Here is a 21,334-nt window from a genome sequence, read left to right on the forward strand (position 1 = left end):
TGGTGCTGGGAGACCATTTAATAGGGTTTTGACCTATTCAGTGTCAGAACAATAGAGAAGGTCTCACAAGGAACTGCTTTTGTGCAGAGTTGAAAAAGTTGAATCTCTGGTGCTACTGAAGTCCCCATTTTTTGCCTTTTACCAACTGAAGCAATTGTGTGGAACACTGTCTACTTCTGGACTCCAGATTTCTCTCCCCGGCCCTGCTCTCCTGTCCCCACCCCCAAAAGCACACAATAAGTCGTAATCAGTTCTTATCCTGAAAGAATTCCTTTTTTGTTTTTGGGGGGCAGCATAATGTCAAAATCTAGCCATTTTCAAATGTTAGAGGGTTTGTTTTTTTTTTTTTAAGATTTTATTCATGAGAGACAGAAAGAGAGAGAGAGAGGCAGAGACACAGGCAGAGGGAGAAGCAGGCTCCATGCAGGGAGCCCAGTGCGGGACTCGATCCCGGGTCTCTAGGAACATGCCCTGGGCAGAAGGCAGGTGCTAAACCGCTGAACCATACAGGGATCTCCAGTTAGAGGGTTTAAAGTATGGTTTTTAGTTAAGTCCCTCCACATATTTGCTCTTTGTGGGTGATACCAGCAGAGAGCCTGCAGTATGCTGGTGGGAGGAGAGAAACATGAACAAGTGTTGATGTTGACAAAAACCAGTTAAAAAATATTGCCTGGAAGGAGTTTTCTACCACTTTCTAATAACATGACTCACTTAGAAACAGGATCAGTTTCCTTTTCTTTTAGATTTTCTCATTTCCTTTGCTGCTACCCCACAGGGATGAGCTCTTCCGTCAAAGCCTGGCAAAACTTCGCGAGCAGCTCGTGAAAGCAAATACCTTGGTAAGGGAGGCCAACTTCTTAGCTGAGGAAATGAGCAAACTCACTGACTACCAAGTGACCCTGCAGATCCCTGCTGCAAACCTCAGTGCCAACAGAAAGGTAAGAGTGTTTTTAAAGAAAAGAGAGCAAAACATACAACAGTATATTCTCCAAGATAGAATATAAACCTGATATCCAAAGAATATCCATGAGGAGATCTTGATGTGAGCCAGAGTATTTATACTTTTTAAGATTTCCTCTCTTAATATAATATTGTATGCCAACAATAGTAAAAAGTTAAAAAAAAAACTTCAATAGTTAAAGTTAAAAAAAAAAAAAAAGATTTCCTCTATAGAATCCCCCCTCAAGTATACATGCTCTTAGATGTGTTAAAACTAGAAATAGATCTAAGTTCGGGGCACCTGGGTGGCTCAGTGGTTGAGCGTCTACCTTTGGCTCAGGTCGTGATCCTGGGGTCCTGGGATCGAGTCTCCCATCCGGCTTCCCACAGGGAGCCTGTTTCTCCCTCTGCCTATATCTCTGCCTCTCTTTCTGTGTCTCTCATGAATAAATAAAATCTTCTTAAAAATTGAGTAATTCCTCTTGCTTTTCTTTTTCCTATAAATGTTCCCTTCTGGAATGGGAGCTAAGTATAAGTTTTGTTACAGTCTTATTTTTAAGAGTGGATTCTACAAGAAAGGAAGACTTGTAGAATACCTTTCTTTTGTACACAGAACGGCCCTTTGCAGTCATTGGGAAGTTTACCATCATTTCAATTTGAGGAATTTTTTCTTTAAAGAGAAATGTCGAAAGAAAATAATCTTTCATCCATTTATATTTCCCTCCAGCAAGCAAGCAAGAAATGAGTCAGGGAGTATTCCATTAATCTTTCTGTATTTTAGTCCTTTGGCCAAGCAGTTCTTTGAGAAATTGATGTTAAATCCAGTCATAGAAGTGTTCATAAAGATTATGTACTTTTTGTCCAAGGATGCCCATCATAATGGCCTTTAGAGTAGCAAAAATTCAAAATAGTCATGATGTTGAACAATATAATAATTTGTCAGATGAGTGGTATATCCATATGATAGATTTCTATGTTTCCATTAAAGATCATGTCTGTGAGGGGCGCCTGGGTGCTCAGTCAGTTAAGCATCTGACTTTGACTCAGATCATGATCCCAGGGTCCTGGGATCAAGCCCCACATCAGGCTCCCTGCTCGGGGGTGGGGATGGGGGTGGGGGGTGAGGGGAGGGTCTGCTTCTCCCTCTGCACCACCCCCCCGCTTGCACGTGCTCTCTTTCTCTCAAATGAATAAATAAAATCTTCTTAAAAGGAAAAAAATGTCTATGAGGAATATTTAACAACACAAGATGATCATAATATAAAAACTGTAGAGAAGAGATTTATAGTTTGGTTCTAGTGATAAAAATAAAAAGCATGTGCATAGGTCTACACAGAAGATTTCATTAATCTTTCTGCAGTTGAGTTGAAAATAATCCAGAATATTCCCTAGAATTTTCTGTGTGGTAGAATTTCATCTTCCTGTATGCACGAGGCGTCTTTTTCCAGCTTGCTACTTGACGATAACCTACATTGCTCAAACAACCCAAAAAGTCACAATAAGGTTTCTCTGGTTTGTTGTTTGTTTTTTGTTTTCCTTCACTCTGCAGAGAGGAGCGATTGTGAGTGAGCCAGCTATTCAGGTGAGGAGGAAAGGAAAGAGCACCCAAGTTTGGACCATTGAGAAGCTGGAGAATAAATTAATTGACATGAGAGATCTTTATCAAGAATGGAAGGAAAAAATCCCTGAGGTAAAAGAGACAAAATGTAAAGGAGATTTGACCATGTTGAAAGCACAGAGTGTAAGTGATACCACCATCCAAACGCGTGCGCGCGCGCACACACACACACACACACGGTGGGAAGTATATGCAGTCATGCTTTGGACGTGCATTTCAGAGAAGTAACATAGAAGTGACCCTGAGAGGGGTCCTGAATCGGATCGGTCATAAAGCCTGTGACTCCCACATGAACAGGAGCTAAATAAAGAGAACACACAACATATTCTTGTTTGTCAGGGGTTTTTGCTGCATTTCAGGTGAACTGGAATAGAACAAAGTGAATCTGTGAACAAATAGAATCAAAGTGATCTGTTTGGTCAGTGTTGTAAAACATCCATGTGGATGGAATCGGCTTGGATTCTGTATTCATTCATGCTCTCCCAGTTGTGATCATGGCACGAGAGATTACAAAGAAGAATCTTAGAAAACACAATCCATTTCTGGGGATATTGGTAATGGAAAAGAAGCCTCGGTGAAGGAAAAATGAGGCAGAGCACAGGGAATGGAGTGAAAAAGACTGCACGTGGAGTGTGAGAGGGAAGAAAGGAAGGAACTATGGAGGAGCTCTCCACGAGGACATCCCTCTTGGAGGGATAGCCCCCCAGCTGTCAAGCCCCTCCCACAGGCTGCTTTTGTTTTATTTATGCGACGATTGCGATTTTACTTCTTTTTAATTTCTTTAGATAAATGCTTTCTTTTTTTTAATGTAAATGCTTTCTTTTTAAAAACATTCTTAAGGGCTAGTTTTAAATAATATTATCCAAGTTGATGTTTTGTTTCCTACTCATCTTCCTCCCTGCCCACCCTACCCATCAGGCAAAGCGTCTCTATGGGAAACGAGGTGACCCTTTCTATGAAGCCCAAGAGAATCACAACCTGATTGGCGTGGCTAACGTGTTCTTGGAGTGTCTCTTCTATGATGTGAAACTTCAGTATGCAGTTCCTATCATCAGCCAGCAGGGGGAGGTAAGGACAAGCCAGCCTTGGAAGAAACCATTGATTGTGTCGTGTGTGTGTGTGTGTAAGAATCCAATTTAAATTCTGCTTGAGGTCCATCAGGAAACTACAGTGAATAGTCAGGGTCACATTCATTCTTCTCTGTTCATATCAACAGAAACTACCAAAACTAAATCATGGTTTCTTAAGAATATAAGATTAAAATCACATAAGATGATTATAACATTTTTTTTATTTATGGTTCACGGGTTTTTTCCTTTGTTTCAGTCAAATTAGAAATCTTTTGGAAACCAGATTCAGCTCTGTCCCCATGTTCCTCTGCCTTCATCTCTTACACTTGTTAATGTACTCAAATTCTTTGCCGGCTCCCATGTAGTCTTCACAAGATATAACTGGGAGCATTATCTTTAAATCTAAGATATTCAAGGAAAACAAGCTTAACTCCTTTTTTAAAAAGCAGAAGAAAACAAAACACCTCACACTTCAGTTATTTACATGCATTGGCCTTATGTGGGCCTAAGACGTTTTAGAAGATATTCAGGTTCAAACTTTTTTATTTTTATCCATTTCATCAACTGATGTTTTTATTTTAAATTTAGTGACGTCTGTAGTCTTCAGTTTGCCCTTTCATAACATATAGAGCTGAAATACTTAGCTATTTTTTGTGATCCTTAGGGTAGGCCGCAAGTAGGATACCATTCTGGCCAAAGTGAACCAGAAAACAGAGCCCAGGTTCCCAGCTATGGTGTGGAAGTATACAGCTCACATTCTGTGTGGCAACCCCCCTGGGGACATGCTGCTCCAGAAGACCAGTGGGCTAGAGTTGCTTTGTCCCACGTGAAAAATGGGCAAAACTCCTGTGGCAAAGGAATTCAGGGTTTTTTTTTTTTTTTAATGATTTTTAAATTTTTACTTAAATTCAGTTAATTAACTTAATGTATTATTGGTTTCAGAAGTAGAAGTCAGTAATTCACCAGTATTCCATAACACCCAGTGCTCAGTCCATTATGTGTCCCGCCAAATGCCCCGCCATCATCCAGTTACCTCATCCCTCACCACATCCCCTTCAGCAACCTTCAGTGTGATTCCTATGATTGAGAGTCTCTTATGATTTGTGTTCTCTCTGATTTTGTCTTTTATTTTTTCCTCCCTTCCCTATGATCCTCTGCTTTGTTTCTTAAATTCTACATGAGTGAAATTGTATATATGTCTTTCTCTGGTTGACTTGTTTCACTGAGCATAACACCCTCTAGTTCTATCTACATTAATGCAAATAGCAAGATTTCTTTTCTTTTGATGGCTAATATTCCATTGTGTGTGTGTGTGTATAATATTATATATATAATATATATACACGAATCTTCTTCCATTATATATATATAATACATACACTATATATATATTATACATACACATATTATATTCATATATAATATGTATATATATATGAATCAAATCTATTCATTTGTCGATGGACATCTGTGCTCTTTCTGTAGTTTGGCTATTATGGACATTGCTGCTATAAACATTGGGGTGCAGATGTCCCTTCGTTTCATCACATTTGTATTTTTGGGGTAAATACCTACTAGTACAATTGCTGGTTCATAGGGTAGCTCTATTTTCAACTTCTTGTGGAACCTCCATACTGATTTCCCAAGTGGCCGCACCAGCTTGCATTCCCACCAACATGTAAGAGGTTCCCTTTTCTCTGCATCCTTGCCAACATCTATCATTTCCTGACTTGTGAATTTTAGCCTTTCTCTCAGTCAGGTGTTCTTAAGCTAGGGTCTGGGTGGCGCTTTGAGTGTTCCATTCATCCCTCTGAAATTATTTTAAAAATGTATCTGACTCTCAAAAACATTGAAAAAGAGCTTGAAAATGATTATTTTCAAACTGATTTCTCCTGTTCCCCTCTTCCCCCTCCTCTAACTGATTCCTCCATATTGGTCTCGCTCATCCAGTACCACTGACCAATTTCTCAGGTCTGTGCTGCCAATGCCAGTTGCTATGTGAAAGTTGGGTCTAACCTGCCTTTAAAAATGAGGCTTACTATTTAAGATGACACAGCACTGTCAAAATATGTGTCACCTTTACAGCTCTAGCCATTGCAACCCTAACCTGTGGCTGAAAGATAACTTGGCCAGTTACAGCTTAGGGAATGCCAACTGCAGGATAATTCTTGTCCCTTAATTCATTTCTATGCAACCAGCTATAAGAGAGACAGCACTAAACTATGCCTATCCAGAGGACCACCAGAATATGGAGGATATTTTAAGTCTTTGAGGGAGGCAAACTGTTTTAAAGGAACGGATTCCTTATAACTTGTTATCTTTGTACTTGTCAATCCTCCTGGGATAGGTCTCATTCCCTAGGGGAGCCTGCCATCACCCTGCTCCCTCCTCCCCATTGAGTTACATACCTATTCTCTGCTCCCAAGAGAGTGGACACTCCCATGAGCCTGCTATGTCTTCCCATTTACTTTTTTTTATTTTTTAAGATTTAATTTATTTATTCATGAGAGAGATACAGAAAGAGAGGCAGAGACATAGGCAGAGGGAGAAGCAGGCTCCCCACAGGGAGCCTGATGTGGGACTTGATCCCAGGACCCTGGGACCACGACCTGAGCCAAAGACAGATGCTCATCCACTGAGCCACACAGGTGCCCCTCGGTTTACTGTTATAAGTGCAGAACTTAGTGTAGTTCCTGGCACACAGCTGATTCCTGGATCACTTTATCGCATAACAACCCGCACAAATCTCTGGACTAGTTGTCTTGGTATTCCCATGAGGCAAGTATTTGATCAGAGGAGTTAAACGAATGAATATATGAATGTGGAAAACAGACAACTTCAAGTAGAATATGATAGCTGGGTGTGCTCAGTTCTTGGGCTGCCTGGAAAGAAGGACGGGAACAAGGCTGATTCCAGAAGGCAAGTGGCAGAGAAGCAAATGGCTCCAAGTCAGACAGGGTGATTGCAGGGGCAGGTGAGGGGATGGACTGGCCACAGAAAGGGTGAGTTCCCCATCGTCAGAAATGGCCCAGCAGGAGCCCCAGGGCTGCTCCCTGGGAGTGTAGTAGAATGCTCTCTGTCTTAGGTCAGACTCCACAGGATGCCTATCAATGCCCAGACACTCTGGTCCCCACCTCAGGTTGCAGGGCGCCTCCATGTGGAAGTGATGCGAGTGACAGGGGCTGTCCCAGAGCGCGTGGTGGAGGACGACTCCTCGGAGAACTCCAGCGAAGGCGGGAGCCTTGAAGTCGTGGACAGCAGCGGGGAGGTCATTCACCGAGTCAGGAAGCTGACCTGCCGGGTGAGAGGACGAGATGGGTAGGCGCCCATGAATGACCCTGTTCATCCAAAGCAGTTCTACAGAAAATCTTAGAGGAGATTTTCTTAGGGCATAGTAAACATTAAACAGTCTGATCTTAAGTACAACGGTGGGCAGGACTCTTTCCAGAAGTAGAGCACACTTCCTGAGGCCAGTTGATGAAATTTTAAAAGCCCTTGTGCATTTAGCATGCAGGGAGTGTATATTGTTCAGTGAATCAGGCTTTTCCAGCAAGGGTTGCATCTGTGTCAGAAACTCAGTCACTAGGAAAATTTAAGAGGATGTGTGCCTTTGTTGCCAGGTCCTCATGCTATCGTCATGGTTCTGGTACAGACCTGTTATTGGCAGAAACCTTCGTGTGCCAGATATTTTTCAGATGTCAAGTGGATAACTGATTTCTGTATTTCCTCACTGACTCTTAAGTTTAAAATACTTGAAGTAAGAATGTATACTTTAATGTTATCTTTCTTTCTTTTTTTTTCTTTAAAGATTTTTTTATTTATTCATGAGAGACCCAGAGAGAGAGGCAGAGATACAGACAGAGGGAGAGAAGCAGGCTCCTCGAAGGGAGCCCCATTCGGGACTTGATCCCAGCCCCCAAGACCATGCCCTGAGCCAAAGGCAGATGCTCAACTCCTGAGCCACCCAGGCATCCCTAATGTTTTTTTTTTTTTTTTAAAGATTATTTATTTATTTATTCATGAGACACAGAGAGAGAGGGAGAGAGAGGCAGAGACACAGGCAGAGGGAGAAGCAGGCTCCACGCAGGGAGCCGGACACAGGACCCGATCCCGGGTCTCCAGGATCACGCCGCAGGCCAAAGGCAGGCGCCAAACCGCTGAGCCACCCAGGGATTCCCCCCTAACGTTTTCTTTACGGGAATTATAGTGCATGTTTTTTTTATTGTTGTTATTTTATATCTCTTTAGGTAAAAATTAAAGAGGCAACTGGGCTGCCCTTAAACCTCTCAAATTTTGTCTTCTGTCAATACACATTCTGGGACCAGTGTGAATCTACAGTGGCTGCCCCGGTGGTGGATCCTGAGGTGAATTCCCCTCAGACCAGGGACGCCCAGTACACCGTGACCTTCTCTCACTGTAAGGTACGGGCACCCTTACAGAATGAGCTGCGCGGGAGGCAACCCGGGTGCCATTCAGAGCTCTTCTTATAACTTAGAAGTCTCCTCCTAAGAATGTTTAAGGAATGTAATATGTGTGTTGGACTTTTTAACCTCAAAATGTTCTTCAGTACAAATTCAAATGGGAAGTATTTAAAATAGAGTCTGAAAGACCTCTACCTGAAGTCTTATGCCCGAGAGGTGGAATGGCCAGTGACAGTTTGTACACCTTTAGATAAACTTTCTATGCCCTACAACTTTTATGTGTGTTGTCAATACATGTTCACACACAAATGGGCATAGATACAGTCTCTTACCATCTTGAATGCGTAACTTTTAAAGTTTTTATTTATTCATGAGAGACACACAGTGAGAGAGACAGAGACATAGGCAGAGGGAGAAGCAAGCTCCCTGTGGGGAGCCTGACGCAGGACTCAATCCCAGGACCCTGGGATCACAACCTGAGCCAAAGGTAGATGCTTAACTGCTGAGCCACCCAGGCTTCCCACATGTATAACTTCTTGCAAAAGTTTTTTACCAAAAATGTCACATTATTTGTATTGTAGAATTATGCCTTTTAATATATGTGAACCTTTTTTCATTCTTTTGAATGTGGTATAGCATTTCAGGCATAGCATTCTGATGTGCCATATGAGGTTTTAAGGAAAATGTAAATGAACAAGGCGAATTTCTGGTGACTGCTGGTTGTCCCTGTCTTGTGGCTATACGCTCCCCTTCCTGACTTTCACGTCAGACTCCCCATGGGTTGTTTCTGACAGACAGATGCTACCTTCTGTGTAATTTTGGTTTTCCTTGTACAATCCTTCACAGATACTCCAAACCCCTTCCTTTGGAAATGGTGCTTTTTCTTTCTGGCTCTACACATACCAAATTTCACATAGGTAAAGACTGTCAAGTCTTTCTTTTTCTGAAAACAAATAGTCCAGTTTTTTTTTCTTTCGCTTATATTCACCAAGTTTGTTTCTCAAAATCCGTATTATTTTTTTGTTATTGTTGTCTGGATACTCTGAAATATTCCCCATCTTTCTTTGGATCCACAAAGCTGTTCTTGTAGAAGGATGAAGTCTGAATTTTAAGTACATTCTAGTTAACAACTGGTTTGATAAACACTAGTCGCAGAGTCCTTGGATTCACTGCATGACCCTGGGTTTTTTCCATCAATAAATGTGTAGATTGTATTAAGTGATCATTAGTTTGTTTTCCTTCTAAAATTCTGGCTCTGTCTCCAAACTAAATAGACAAGAAGGTAAGTAGTAGCATGTTCAATCAGTATAGCACAGGTCTTTCCAGAAGCCACAGAGTTGTCTTCCCCAGAGATTCCAGTAAGATGCTGCTGGAAAGAAGCTCGGTGTGGCCCCTCGCCTGCCGCTTCATTCAGTGTGATTTCCATACTTTTCAGTCCATGCAGCATTCACTTCCTCACACTCCTCTGTCTGCTTTTTATGATGAGCTGGAGTGGGAGACTTTCAGAGTAAGAGCACAGAATCATGAAGTTAATCATAGGAAATTTAATTCTATTTTCAGTCTCCCAAGCCAGAGCAAGGAGCAATCAGACATTCTTTTTTTTTTTTTTTTTCTTTAAATGATGTGCTGATTAGTTTATAGCCGTGGGAGTTCTGAGTGGTCCTGCAGAACCAAGAATGCAGATTCCCTTCTGCACCCCACAGGCACTGGAATGTGGGACAGGACACATTCCTCAGTGTCCACATTGATTGAAGAAAGAAGTCCATTAAATCATTTCTTCCTCACTAGTATGAAGAGCTGGTATTTTGGGGTTTGTTTTTTTTCTTTTTTAAAGATTTCATCTGTTTATTCATGAAAGACACAGAGACACAGGGAGAGGGAGAAGCAGGCTTCCTGTGGGGAGCCGGATGTGGGACTCCATCCCAGGACCCCAAGATCACGACCTGAGCAAAAGGCAGACGCTCAACCACTGAGCCACCCGGTTGCCCTTGTTCCGGGTCTTTAACACAGCACAGGTGGTTTTCCAGTTGGGATTCTGCAGACTAACAGCCTCCAAAGTGAATCTCTATACAATCAAAAGGTAACACGGAAATTTCACAGATTGCTCTGTGAGTGATTCTTGCCGTTCTTCCCTTGCTCCCGCTTATCCCAGGACTACGTGGTGACCGTAACAGAAGAGCTCCTGGAGTTCCTGTCTGACGGAGCCCTGGCGATTGAGGTGTGGGGCCACCGCTGTGCTGGGAATGGCAGCTCCATGTGGGAAGTTGACTCTCTTCATGCAAAGACGAGAACGTTGCATGACAGGTTCGTACTTGGCTGGGCTGGATGCAGGGTCACAACTGGCACCAGGACAAAGGCTAAGGGGAGGAGTCCCCAGACCTGTCTCCTCCTTTGGGAAATGGGAAGGATAAAAGGAACTAGCAGGCATGGAAGACATTCAATGGCGAAAGGAAGGTCTTTTCAACAAACAGGACTAAAACAACTGCATATCTCCCTATAGACAAAACCTACTTTGATCTTGGCCTTCATGATACACAAAGCTTATTTTGAGATGGATCAGAACCTTCAATGTGAAAGATAAAACTGTAAAGCTTACAGAAAAAAAAAAAAAAACAGAATATTTTCCCTTTTTTTCTCCCTTTTTTTGAACAACATTTATACTCCATACCCAGCTACCAAGGAGTACCTGTTGTGCTGTGGGTAGTGGCTATGGATGCCAGGCCTCTCTGGCTTCCCACCCTCTATTCCATGATGGGGGTGGTGGTCAGAGAGGCTTTGGGGGCCACGGTGCTCACGTGGTGAGACACAGACTTCTTAGGGCCAGTCTCATCATGTGGGTCCCTGGGAAGCACAATCTTCACTTTGAGGCCCAGCTCACTCCATCTGAGCTGCACATGGCACACTGCAGTGTCACATAGCAGTTGACAGGGTCCCCATGGAGAGTCAGCAGGCCATCCACAAACTTCATGGATATAGCCCTCTGCCCTGGGAGTTTCCTAGATACCACAACCTCACTGTTCTTTGGCCCCACTCTCCATGATGGACCATGGCACAGCATTGCAGGCCCTCCACACAGCAAGGCCTCCTGGGAGCTGGTCATGCAGAGACTCTGCCTGGGTCATAGCACACAGACTTCCCATGGCCACCCTTCCAGCATAAAGCTCTCCCCTGCCCTCAGGAAAGCCAAATCTCTGCTGAACCACTGCAGTCAATTCTCAGATCCACCAGCCCTTTTTGCCAAAAATATCATGCATCCTGGTGGCCAAGATAATAATTTTTGTTCTGGTTGTGTAACTTGCACCTCAACTCCAGAGTAGCCATCTTCAGCCAGTTCCTGAATGAGAAACTCGTTCAATTCAGCTTTGAAGGTGCCTTGGGCCCCAACTCCCTCTTCTTGGAAATTTGCCCCACCATATTGCCCCGCAAGAGACCTTCTTATAAAGTTGATCCTCTGTCTCTTCTGTGATCCAGCAATCCACTTCTAAGTATCTCCGCAAGAAAAATGAAAACATAAGTCTGTAAATAGACTTGTTCACAAATGTTCTTGGCAGTTCTTTTTGTAATATCCCCAAACTGCCAACAACCCAAAGGTGTGAGAACGTTTGATAAGCCAATTGTACCACTAGTCACGTAATAGAATATTACTCAGCTCTAATAACAAGGAAAAGGACTATAGCTCCCCATTTGAATGAATCGCAAAAACATGATGCTAAACCAAAGAAGCCAGACCTAAAAGAGCGTACTATCATTCCCTTTCTGTGAATTTCTAGAACAAGCAGAACTAATCTCTGGTTATATGGCTGCTGTGGGATGCTGTGGATATTGAATGGGAAGGCCATGAGCAAACTTTCAGAGGCACATGGTGGGGGTCCTTACAGAGGTGTGTGCATTTTCACAATTCATCAAACTCTGTGCTTGATATCTGGACATTTCACTGAATAAAAGTTATATACCTCAATAAAATAAATACAAAAGATGTATACCATCTGGTTGTTTTGAGAGGTAGATAAGAAAATCTACAGGACACACATAGCATGATGCCCAGCCCATAGTAAGTGCCCAGTGGATAGCGGTTCATTCTTACTTCTCATAATGTCCCTGGACGGTGACACTTGTTCATTGGAATGTGTTTTCACAGGTGGAATGAGGTAACACGAAGAATAGAAATGTGGATCTCCATATTGGAGTTGAATGAGCTAGGGGAGTACTCTGCGGTGGAGCTTCACCAGGCAAAAGATGTTAATACGGGAGGCATCTTTCAACTCAGACAGGTACTGGGCTTGCTTTTGCTTGTTGGGTGTTTCCTTTGGGTCCCACGCTTACACACACTTTTTGGGAGTTCCCCAATTATGTGCCTCTGTATTCCCTGATTCTCTTCCCTTTCTTTACCCTCTTCCCACACTCTGCCATTCCCATTCCTGGCGCTCATTGGTGCATCATGCCCCCTGCCCCACCCCCACCTCTACAGGGTCATTCCCGGAGGGTGCAGGTCACTGTGAAACCTGTACAGCATTCAGGGACCCTGCCACTCATGGTCGAGGCCATCTTGTCTGTCTCCATTGGCTGCGTCACCGCCAGGTCCACCAAACTGCAAAGAGGGCTGGACAGTTACCAGGTAAGACGAACAGATTTGGAATAGTATGTACGAGGCTTGGCTAATGCAAAGTTAAGGCAGCAGTGATCTTGATAGAGACTTTTGGGGAATATGACAACTCCTTTTCTTGACCTTGTATCTGCACCTCTCCCTTCAAATTTCCATTTATTGCTTTTTTACTGGATTTTAAATACTATACCAGCTTAGTGTCCAGTAATAATAATTGTATTTGTAAACATACATATGAATGCTATGTTCCTCATTTACTTTACATAGATTTCATTTTCTGTCTGGCTCCAGTTATGTTGGATATTTAAGGCCACTTGTTAACTGGCCTGGTCCACTTTTATTAATACAAAATTGCCCCCATACACTGGCATAATTAAGCAGGTCTTTGAAAGCCTTTCTTTCTTCTTTCTTTCTTTCTTTCTTTCTTTCTTTCTTTCTTTCTTTCTTTCTTTCTTTCTCTCTCTCTCTCTCTCTCTCTCTCTTTCTTTCTTTCTTTCTTTCTTTCTTTCTTTCTTTCTTTCTTTCTTTCTTCTTTCTTTCTTTTTTAATCAGAAGTTGTCCTCACGATCATTTTTGCCCATTAAATCCTTTTTTACTAATTCTTCTGTTCTCATTTTTAAAAATTGACCGTGATAGGGCACCTGGCTGGCCCAGTTGGAGGAACATGGGACTCTTGATCTGGGGGTTGTGAGTTTGAGCCCCATGTCGGGTATAGAGATTATTTTTTAAATAAATAAACAAGTATTTTTTTTTTTAATAAAGAAGTATTTGTAAAAAGTAAAAGATGAAAGGATCTAAGAATTGATCTTCATATTACCAGTCACAGCTCTTTATCACTCTGTGAGAATAAACTTTAAGATTAGGAACTTGTGGGGATCCCTGGGTGGCTCAGTGGTTTAGCGCCTGCCTTCCGCCCAGGGCATGATCCTGGAGTCCCGGGATTAAGTCTCACATCGGGCTTCATGCATGGAGCCTGCTTCTCCCTCTGCCTGTGTCTCTGCCTCTCTCTCTCTCTTTCTCTCTCTCTGTCTCTCATGAATAAATAAATAAAATAAAATCTTAAAAAAAAAAAAAAAAGATTAGGAACTTGTCTGCAGTGGCCAGGAAGAAGGCATGTACTTTTGCTTAGTCCCTGGTTTACTGTCAGGTATGAATTAGGGACTGGGAAAATCAGCCCATTGAATTCTGGCTCCCTCACTGCACATGAGAGAGAGAGCTCTCCCTGCTGTGACAGGAGGAAATGTTTCTTTGTGGAGTCTGCATGGAAGCTCAGCCCGTCTTGAGAATGATTCATCTTCTGTCTCAGTTTCCTTGGGCTCCCTGGCATTCAGGCAAAGACAGCATTCAGGCAGAGACCGCTCTGAAAGCAAGAAGGAGCATTGGCTTGGCCTATGAGGCCTTAAGAAGGCATAATTTTGTCAAATACCGCCTTCTCTGTCTCAGGCCAAAATCGCCCCTGGTTCCCAGAGCCAGGGAGAGTATGAAGGAAGGTATAGGACAGTCTGCTATTTTAGGGCAGCCTTCTCACCCAGATTTTTCCTCATGTGTAGGGTAGGAAATTGGGTTGTATGGATTCTCATCCCAGCTGAGTCCCTCACTCGGCCTTCAACTTTGGGGGTGGCTGCAGGGCCTGGTAGAAAGGTCGCCAGCCTGGAACCAGGGGGCCTGGATTCTCTTTTTTTTTTTTTTTAAGATTTTATTTATTTATTCACGAGAGACACAGAGAGAAAGGCAGAGACATAGGCAGAGGGAGAAGCAGGCTCTCTGCAGGGAGCCCAATGTGGGACTCAATCTCAGGACCTTGGGATCCTGCCCTGAGCTGAAGGCGGATACTCAACCACTGAGCCACCCAGGCACCCCAGGACCTGGATTCTCAAGTGTAGCACAGCCTTCCTGGTTACCTTGTTGGGATCATGCAAACCTCGAATTCCCCTTCTCTCTTCTCCAGAATGATGAAGTAAGCTGAATAATTCCCTGAGATCCCAGTCTATACTAAAATTTTGTGGCTTAATAAATCTCTAATCTTAGATAAAACTTTGAATTTGCCTCCTTAATCATGACCTATGAAACAGGTATCATCAGCTGACTACATATTCCCATTTTAGGAACCTTACAAAGATTGATTATATGCACTTTTAAAACCACTCTCCTCCTGAGTTAAAACTGATTTTTGAGGGGATCCCTGGGTGGCTCAGCGGTTTAGCACCTGCCTTTGGCCCAGGGCGCGATCCTGGAGTCCCGGGATCGAGTCCCGCATCGGGCTCCCGGCGTGGAGCCTGCTTCTCCCTCTGCTTGTGTCTCTGCCTCTCTCTCTCTCTCTCTCTTTCTCTGTCTATTGTGAATAAATAAATAAAAATCTTAAAAAAAACTGATTTTTGTCAAAATTTGAGCATTACTTCAATATTAGGTATGCATTTAATAAGTTAGTTATTCAAATGATAGTAGTGGTTTCCAAACTAAAACAAAAGTTCATATTTGAAATCTATGCAGAGAGTAAGTTTCACTGTATTTTTAAAGCACTTTTTAAAAAAGCAGTATATTTTGAAGTATATTTACGTATGAGAGTAATGTAATTATATTTTTAAAGCATTTGGGGGAAAAAAACAGTTTGTCTTTTTACTCCTAGACCATTTCACTGCATGTTTGAGTATTACCCCTCCAATAACCATATAAAAAAAAGACGATTGTTATGTGGGCCAGCATTCCTTTTGAATAGAACTCGCCACTGTATAGATGGTTATTCCCTACAAATAGGAGTTCCTCTATTCTTATGTCTGAGGAAAATAGTCCCAACTAAATCCTTTTATTTTCAACATGGTGATTTTGTTTTGCCAAATGTTTTTGTCAAAATGGTTATTTTATTACAGTTATTGCAAACTCTTGCCATGGGTTTAAGACAGTTCTGATTTTTCTCAACTGATTGGTGTGATGCTAGTATAACCAGTAGTGGATAACAGTAGGTCCATATATTCAACATGGCGGGCTGTGATCTTGTGGCAGTAGTACAAGGCACCACCTTGTCTGTGAATAGCCTGAGGCTCCCAGTGGGCTTTCACTTGTGATGATTTCCTCCTTGCATGTGCTATAGTGCAGAGAGGAGGACGCCAAGTGGAGAGACTCACAACCTGGCTTCCAGTCCTGACTCTACCACCACTGTGTGATCATTTAATTCTCCAGGAGCCCTGGCTTGCCTCATGGCTAAGCTAAGACGTTGAACAATAGAGTCTAGTTTTGCCATTTTGTCTAAATCCATTCCAAATCTCAGATAGCCCACCCAGGAATGCATACCCACCCTTCACATAACAATAGGGTAAGGCCTGGCCCAATGATGTTGATTCCTAGTCCCATCTAAGAGAGTTCTTGTTTTATAAATGACTGTTTTCTTTATTAAAAACATAATGAAACAAAACTCAAACTCAAATTCTTAATTATAGACAAGTGAATTAAATCCACTAAGCCTTTCTCACAATTCACTTAAATGTTTTATTATACTGGTGTTATGTGGTTATGTGTGCTGTCCATTATAATGTGAGTGTTACGCTTAAAGAATTATTTGTGTGCTGTTTGAGAAACAAAATGCATGTCCTTTGTGTTTATTTTTTTCCTACCAGAGAGATGATGAGGATGGTGATGATATGGATAGTTATCAGGTATCACTGCTGCTGTCATTCTGTGGCATGGGGCACAGCTACTGCTAATTGCCAGCATCTGCAAAGCAGAGGGCAGGGAGGAGGAAGGAGGACCATCGAGGAAGAATACGCAATTTTTCCCTCGCTCTGGACTTGCTTTAAACATAATCGGGGATACGATACTCTTTCTGTAGATTTCTCTGTCCATTCAAAATTTGTGATCAAATACTGCACTGCTGCTGTGTCATCTTGAATTACCTTGTAAAGACTTTCTTCTTTTTTTTTTTTGTAAAGACTTTCTAAGCAAGACCATTATTGCTGTATTAAAGTAATGATTTTAAAAATCGTGCAACTATCCATCCATAATCCTTAAGTAGAATTCTATGCAAAACTGCGCTTAGCTCCTCAGCCAAGAGAGTAGTATTGTTCTAATACGCTGTTTTAGTTTAAAAGTCTCTTGCTGGATAGGAAATTGAAAACATTTCATGCACGTTGCTTAGCTGTGGTTAGCCAGTTTCCTTCTCGCATTAGGACCAAGCTTAATTATCCGTAACTTGGAGAATTTAAATCTCAGCTTTTTCTTTTGGGAAATTTAGAAAAAAAAATGCAACTGCAAACTTGTATCTAGTCAGCACTGGCTGGCCTGCTGCCATGGAATGTGGAATAAAAGGAACAGGCAAGGCAGCAAATCCGGGTGAAGTGTTCTGGGTTCCGTCCCCAGGCTTTGTAATGATTCTCCAGTTTTCCCAGGGTGCTTTCCTGCCTGGAAACCGTGGGTACGTTGTAGATAAAACCTCAGAAGTCCTCCGCTGTCTGCTCTTGATGTCTTCAGGGTTAGACTGGAATTAGGCAAGTCAGAGAGCGTTTTGAGTAGAATTGATGGGTTTCTTTCCCTCATACCTTTACTAAGAAAGAAAACAAACAAAAACTTCAGGGGAAATGCCAGTCTCCCCTTGGATCTCAGCAATGCCATTAACTAACGTCCTGCTGCTGTGTGTGCGCTTCCTGCCGCGTGGTTCACGGTGAAGTCCCAACAGCTGCTTCTGGGAGTTCTTAAAGCATGGCTGACTGCATGTTGGGTGTTTGCATGGGTGACTTTTGGTGAGCCTTATGGTAGAGGTTGGAGGTAAAATCTTTACAGCAAGTTTGAAAGGTTCTCTGCTGATCTATTCTTTGCATTTTAGAAAATACATGTTTTCAGGCCATTGAACGATAAACTATAAAATGCCTGTGTTTTTGTGTTTTGGGTTTTTTTTTCCATTCCATTTGCTTTTCCATGGTTTGGGCTCTGTTCATGATGTCCTTCTGCTTGGAATCACACATCCTTCAAATGAATAGCTCAATTTAAATACACACACACACACGATGTAAGAATCATCCCAACAGCTGGCGTAGTTTGAGCTTCTCTTACTTTTAAGTATAATTATCCTTTTGGAAATCCAGGGGCTCTGATTTCTGAGTAATGGGTTCCTCAATCAGCATGCTGTGTTTCTGAGGTCTCTGCTTTCTTGCATATTAATCACACAGCAATGTTCAATGGCCTTTCCTAATGAAAACCCTCCTGATCAATGTAAACATCTTTGTAAAAAAAAAAAAAAATAGTCGTCTGTGTATTCTACAGGAAAATGTTTTCCCTCCCTGATGTCAGGAAGAAGACTTAAACTGTGTGAGAGAGAGGTGGTCTGATGCACTCATCAAACGACGAGAATACTTAGATGAACAGATTAAAAAAGTCAGCAATAAAAAAGGTATGTGAGGGGCACCTGGGTGGCTCAGGGGTTGAGCATCTGCCTTTGGCTCAGGTCGTGATCCTGGGGTCCTGGGATCAAGTCTCACGTTGGGCTCCCTGCAGGGAACCTACTTCTCCCTCTGCCTATGTCTCTGCTTCTCTCTGTGTGTCTCTCATGAATAAATAAATTAAATCTTTAAAAAAAATTTTTTAAAAGCTATGTGGAATTAAACTCCCTCCTGGGAGTAGCCCTTTCACTCCTAGACAGTGGTGGCAGGTTTTCTTCCCTCAGTTGGACAATAACATATGAGTGTTTTGACCATCTTAGTAACAATTACAGATAGTAGCAAACCCTTTTGTACAGTGTGGGATCTGAAAGTAATAAGTATTCATGAGCCTGTCCTGTGAACTGTGACATTAAACATTAAACTTCCATTTAGTTGTGATGAATGCAAATGCAGTATCTCTGGGTTTTGATCTCATTATAAGGCATTCCAGGCCCAGAACCAGAGGCTGACAGCAGCTGGGGGGAGGTCCCTTCTGAAACCACAGCACTTGCAGGTCAGCGCCTGGCTCCTGTTGGGCGGCAGCCATGCACTCAGTGCGGGTGAGTCTGAAGCTGGCCTGCAGCTCCCACGGCCACTCAACTCTAGGGATGCAGTTTGCTTCTGCTGGCAGCAGCTGCTAGAGTTCCAGGGTAGAGCTGTGTTCTTAGAACCCTTAGTCTCTCATCCTATGATCCATTCATTGTGGTTGGTTCTGCACCAAAGGACACGTTATGAATGTTAATCTGTTCTAGGTAGAAGTTAGCACAGGGGTCCCCCTCAGTAAATCCCTGTGGCTCAGCGTTCTTGGTGTCAGTTTGTGGATGTGCTCAGCTTTGCTCATGGAAACTCACTTTGACGCTACCCAGATAGCTCCAGGGTTTAACTATGAATCAGACAGTTTGCAAACATGTTAAATAAAATCTCTTCTGTCAGGAGCATAAAAGGCAAAGTTAGTTTTACAGAATATGGTATGTGGTGTGTTTTAAACCTCTGTAAAGCGGTGTATACTCATAAAGCAAGGCAATATTCATCATTTCATTGGATCTTTCCAACAAGTGTGTAAAGTAGACATGACTTGTATTGTCCCTGTTTGACTACTAGGAAGCCCGGACTCGTCTGTTGAGTAACTTCCCCAAGAGTATAGAACCAGGAAAAATAACCTGTGTTCTCCTCCCTGTCCCAGTGCTCTTTCCGTGTCCTTTCCTTGAAAGTCCATTGAGTGTCCTAGACTCACCAACCTTGTCTGGGTGCTCAGGCTGGAACATCGAAGCCTCATCTCCTTTTTTTAAACATCATGGATGTTTGAGCCACTTGGGGATGTCACCAAGTGAAAACCTATTTGTTTTATTTAAAATTTGGAAATTGTCTTTTCCCCCATATTGCTGCTCATCCAGTCATTTTGTCCTGCAGAGAAGACGGAGGACGACATGGAGCGGGAAGCCCGGCTTGTGGAGCAGTGGGTGGGGCTCACTGAGGAAAGAAACGCTGTGCTGGTGCCTGCGCCGGGCAGCGGGGTCCCTGGGGCGCCTGCCCACTGGTGAGTGTCCTTTTGCCTACGCAGGCTGGACAGGATGGTGCGGATGGCCTGTGCTGGTGTCCTGCGAGTGACTTTCCAGGACTGTCACAGTATATGCTAAGTGCCATGAGCTGCGAGGGGAGGGGCCACCCAGCTCTTGTGCAGCTGACTTGCTCTCCCAGGAAGCCAGCGAGCATCTATTTGTTACTATTTGTCCAGGAAGTAAATACCACACGTCTCAGTTTCTCCACATGAGCAGCTTGGACAGTTTTCTGATCTCCAGAAATTCTCTTATGTTGGCCTGAAAGAAGGCTGTTTCCAGAATCCACGTGAAGAGGGGAGAAAACATATTTTCTTATGAGCCCTCATCCCTGCTCAGTTTGGTCATAACATAGAGTCCGCTCTTGAGCACTAAATAACCATGGCCAGTCAAGTGATTGATCGGTCCATCCCGATGCAGATCAGAAACAGCATGGTCCCCTAGGCTCTGGACTCAAATAGATCTGGATTTAGTTTCCAGCTGTAGCTCTGTAAGTGTTAAATGTTAACTTCTCTGAGGCTTTAGTCTTAATCTATGAATGGAGCTCCATTTTTGGTACTATTTTAAGGATTAGAGATATTGTATTAAAAACACCTTGCCCATGATCCTCATTTGTTAAGTGGTGACTACTCTTGCTGCATCTGATTCTCATTCTTATTGTAAGAATATATCCTAGGACGCCTGATGGCTCAGTGGTTGAGTGTCTGCCTTTGGCTCAGGTTGTGATCATGGGATCAAGTCCTGCATCAGGATCCCTGCAGGGAGCCTGCTTCTCCTTCAGCCTGTGTCTCTGCCTCTTTTTCTGTGTCTCTCATGAATAAATAAATAACATCTTAAAAAATATACATATGTCCTAGGCATTTAGGAGAAATCCGATTCCTTTTGAACAGAGAATGTACATGCCCAGATAATCTCTTTAGGTTAGGCATAGAAACATCAGCGGTGTTATTTGTGTCTATAACAATAAAGGGAAGTATAACGGATTTGATGGTATTATGAAACCAGAAAATCTGAATTTGCTGGCACTAAATTTGTAATCTGATGTTTCTCCCTGCAGATTGTCCCGCTGTCCTGGAATCCTGCAGGGCACACATGCAGTCTGTCTGCCAGCCACGTGTTGCAGACAGCCACCTCATTCCCTGAGGCCCTGTCTAGACCGTCTGTCTCCTTACCCCAGTCACTTTCATTTGAGTCATTTCCAAACTTTAGATTGTCTCAACTGTTTGTAAGATGTGGAGTCCTCAGTCCTGTCCCTAGGTATTCTGATTCACAAGAGAAAGGATGGGTTCAGGACTTTTCATTTTCAGAGTCCCCACCCCCACCTCCCAGGTGTCTCAGATGCACACAGGCCAGTTTTTGATAAAACACTGCTTTGGTCTTTTCATACACAACCCTTCCTCCTTTGATAGGCCTTTTGTCCTCTCCTCAGTGTTGTCTTCTTGTTTACTTTCTCTGGGTTCTGATCGTGTCCCCTGTCTCCAGTATTAACAGCATCCCTTCCCTTTTTCTCCCTCACTAGAACTATTTCTAGAAAGCCATTAAATAATCTATGTTTCACTTAGTTACATCTGATTCACATAACTGGTAGTTTTTTGTGGAAGTCACATAATTCTCATGATATGTATTTACAGGGATGTCAAGAAATGTGCAAATATTTCATGAATAGAATTACTGCCTCCACAGTGGTTCTCTTCTATGCCTCTATGTTTGATTAACATGATG

At 42.8% G+C, this 21,334-nt stretch overlaps 1 protein-coding gene and 1 pseudogene across 10 annotated transcripts in view; one reads left to right on the forward strand and one right to left on the reverse strand.

Moving 5' to 3' along the window:
- The window catches only part of KIF13A (kinesin family member 13A), a 211,227-nt gene that overhangs the window by 167,963 nt on the left and 21,930 nt on the right, over nt 1-21,334 (forward strand). For 5 of the 10 annotated variants that reach the window (XM_072814303.1, XM_072814305.1, XM_072814307.1 and 2 more), the window contains 11 exons: nt 776-938; nt 2,489-2,629; nt 3,476-3,625; nt 6,767-6,928; nt 7,875-8,048; nt 10,201-10,352; nt 12,187-12,319; nt 12,517-12,663; nt 16,263-16,301; nt 17,929-18,028; nt 19,467-19,593. In XM_072814303.1, the coding sequence (XP_072670404.1) occupies nt 776-938; nt 2,489-2,629; nt 3,476-3,625; nt 6,767-6,928; nt 7,875-8,048; nt 10,201-10,352; nt 12,187-12,319; nt 12,517-12,663; nt 16,263-16,301; nt 17,929-18,028; nt 19,467-19,593 (1,488 nt within the window). The remainder of the gene's footprint in view (nt 1-775; nt 939-2,488; nt 2,630-3,475; nt 3,626-6,766; nt 6,929-7,874; nt 8,049-10,200; nt 10,353-12,186; nt 12,320-12,516; nt 12,664-16,262; nt 16,302-17,928; nt 18,029-19,466; nt 19,594-21,334) is intronic. The other 5 variants (XM_072814304.1, XM_072814306.1, XM_072814309.1 and 2 more) reach the window with 1 other exon arrangement.
- Nucleotides 10,704-11,462, reverse strand: LOC140626056 (small ribosomal subunit protein uS3-like; annotated as a pseudogene).

The sequence above is a fragment of the Canis lupus genome, chromosome 37, assembly GCF_048164855.1.
Source record: "Canis lupus baileyi chromosome 37, mCanLup2.hap1, whole genome shotgun sequence".
Lineage (NCBI taxonomy): Eukaryota > Metazoa > Chordata > Mammalia > Carnivora > Canidae > Canis > Canis lupus.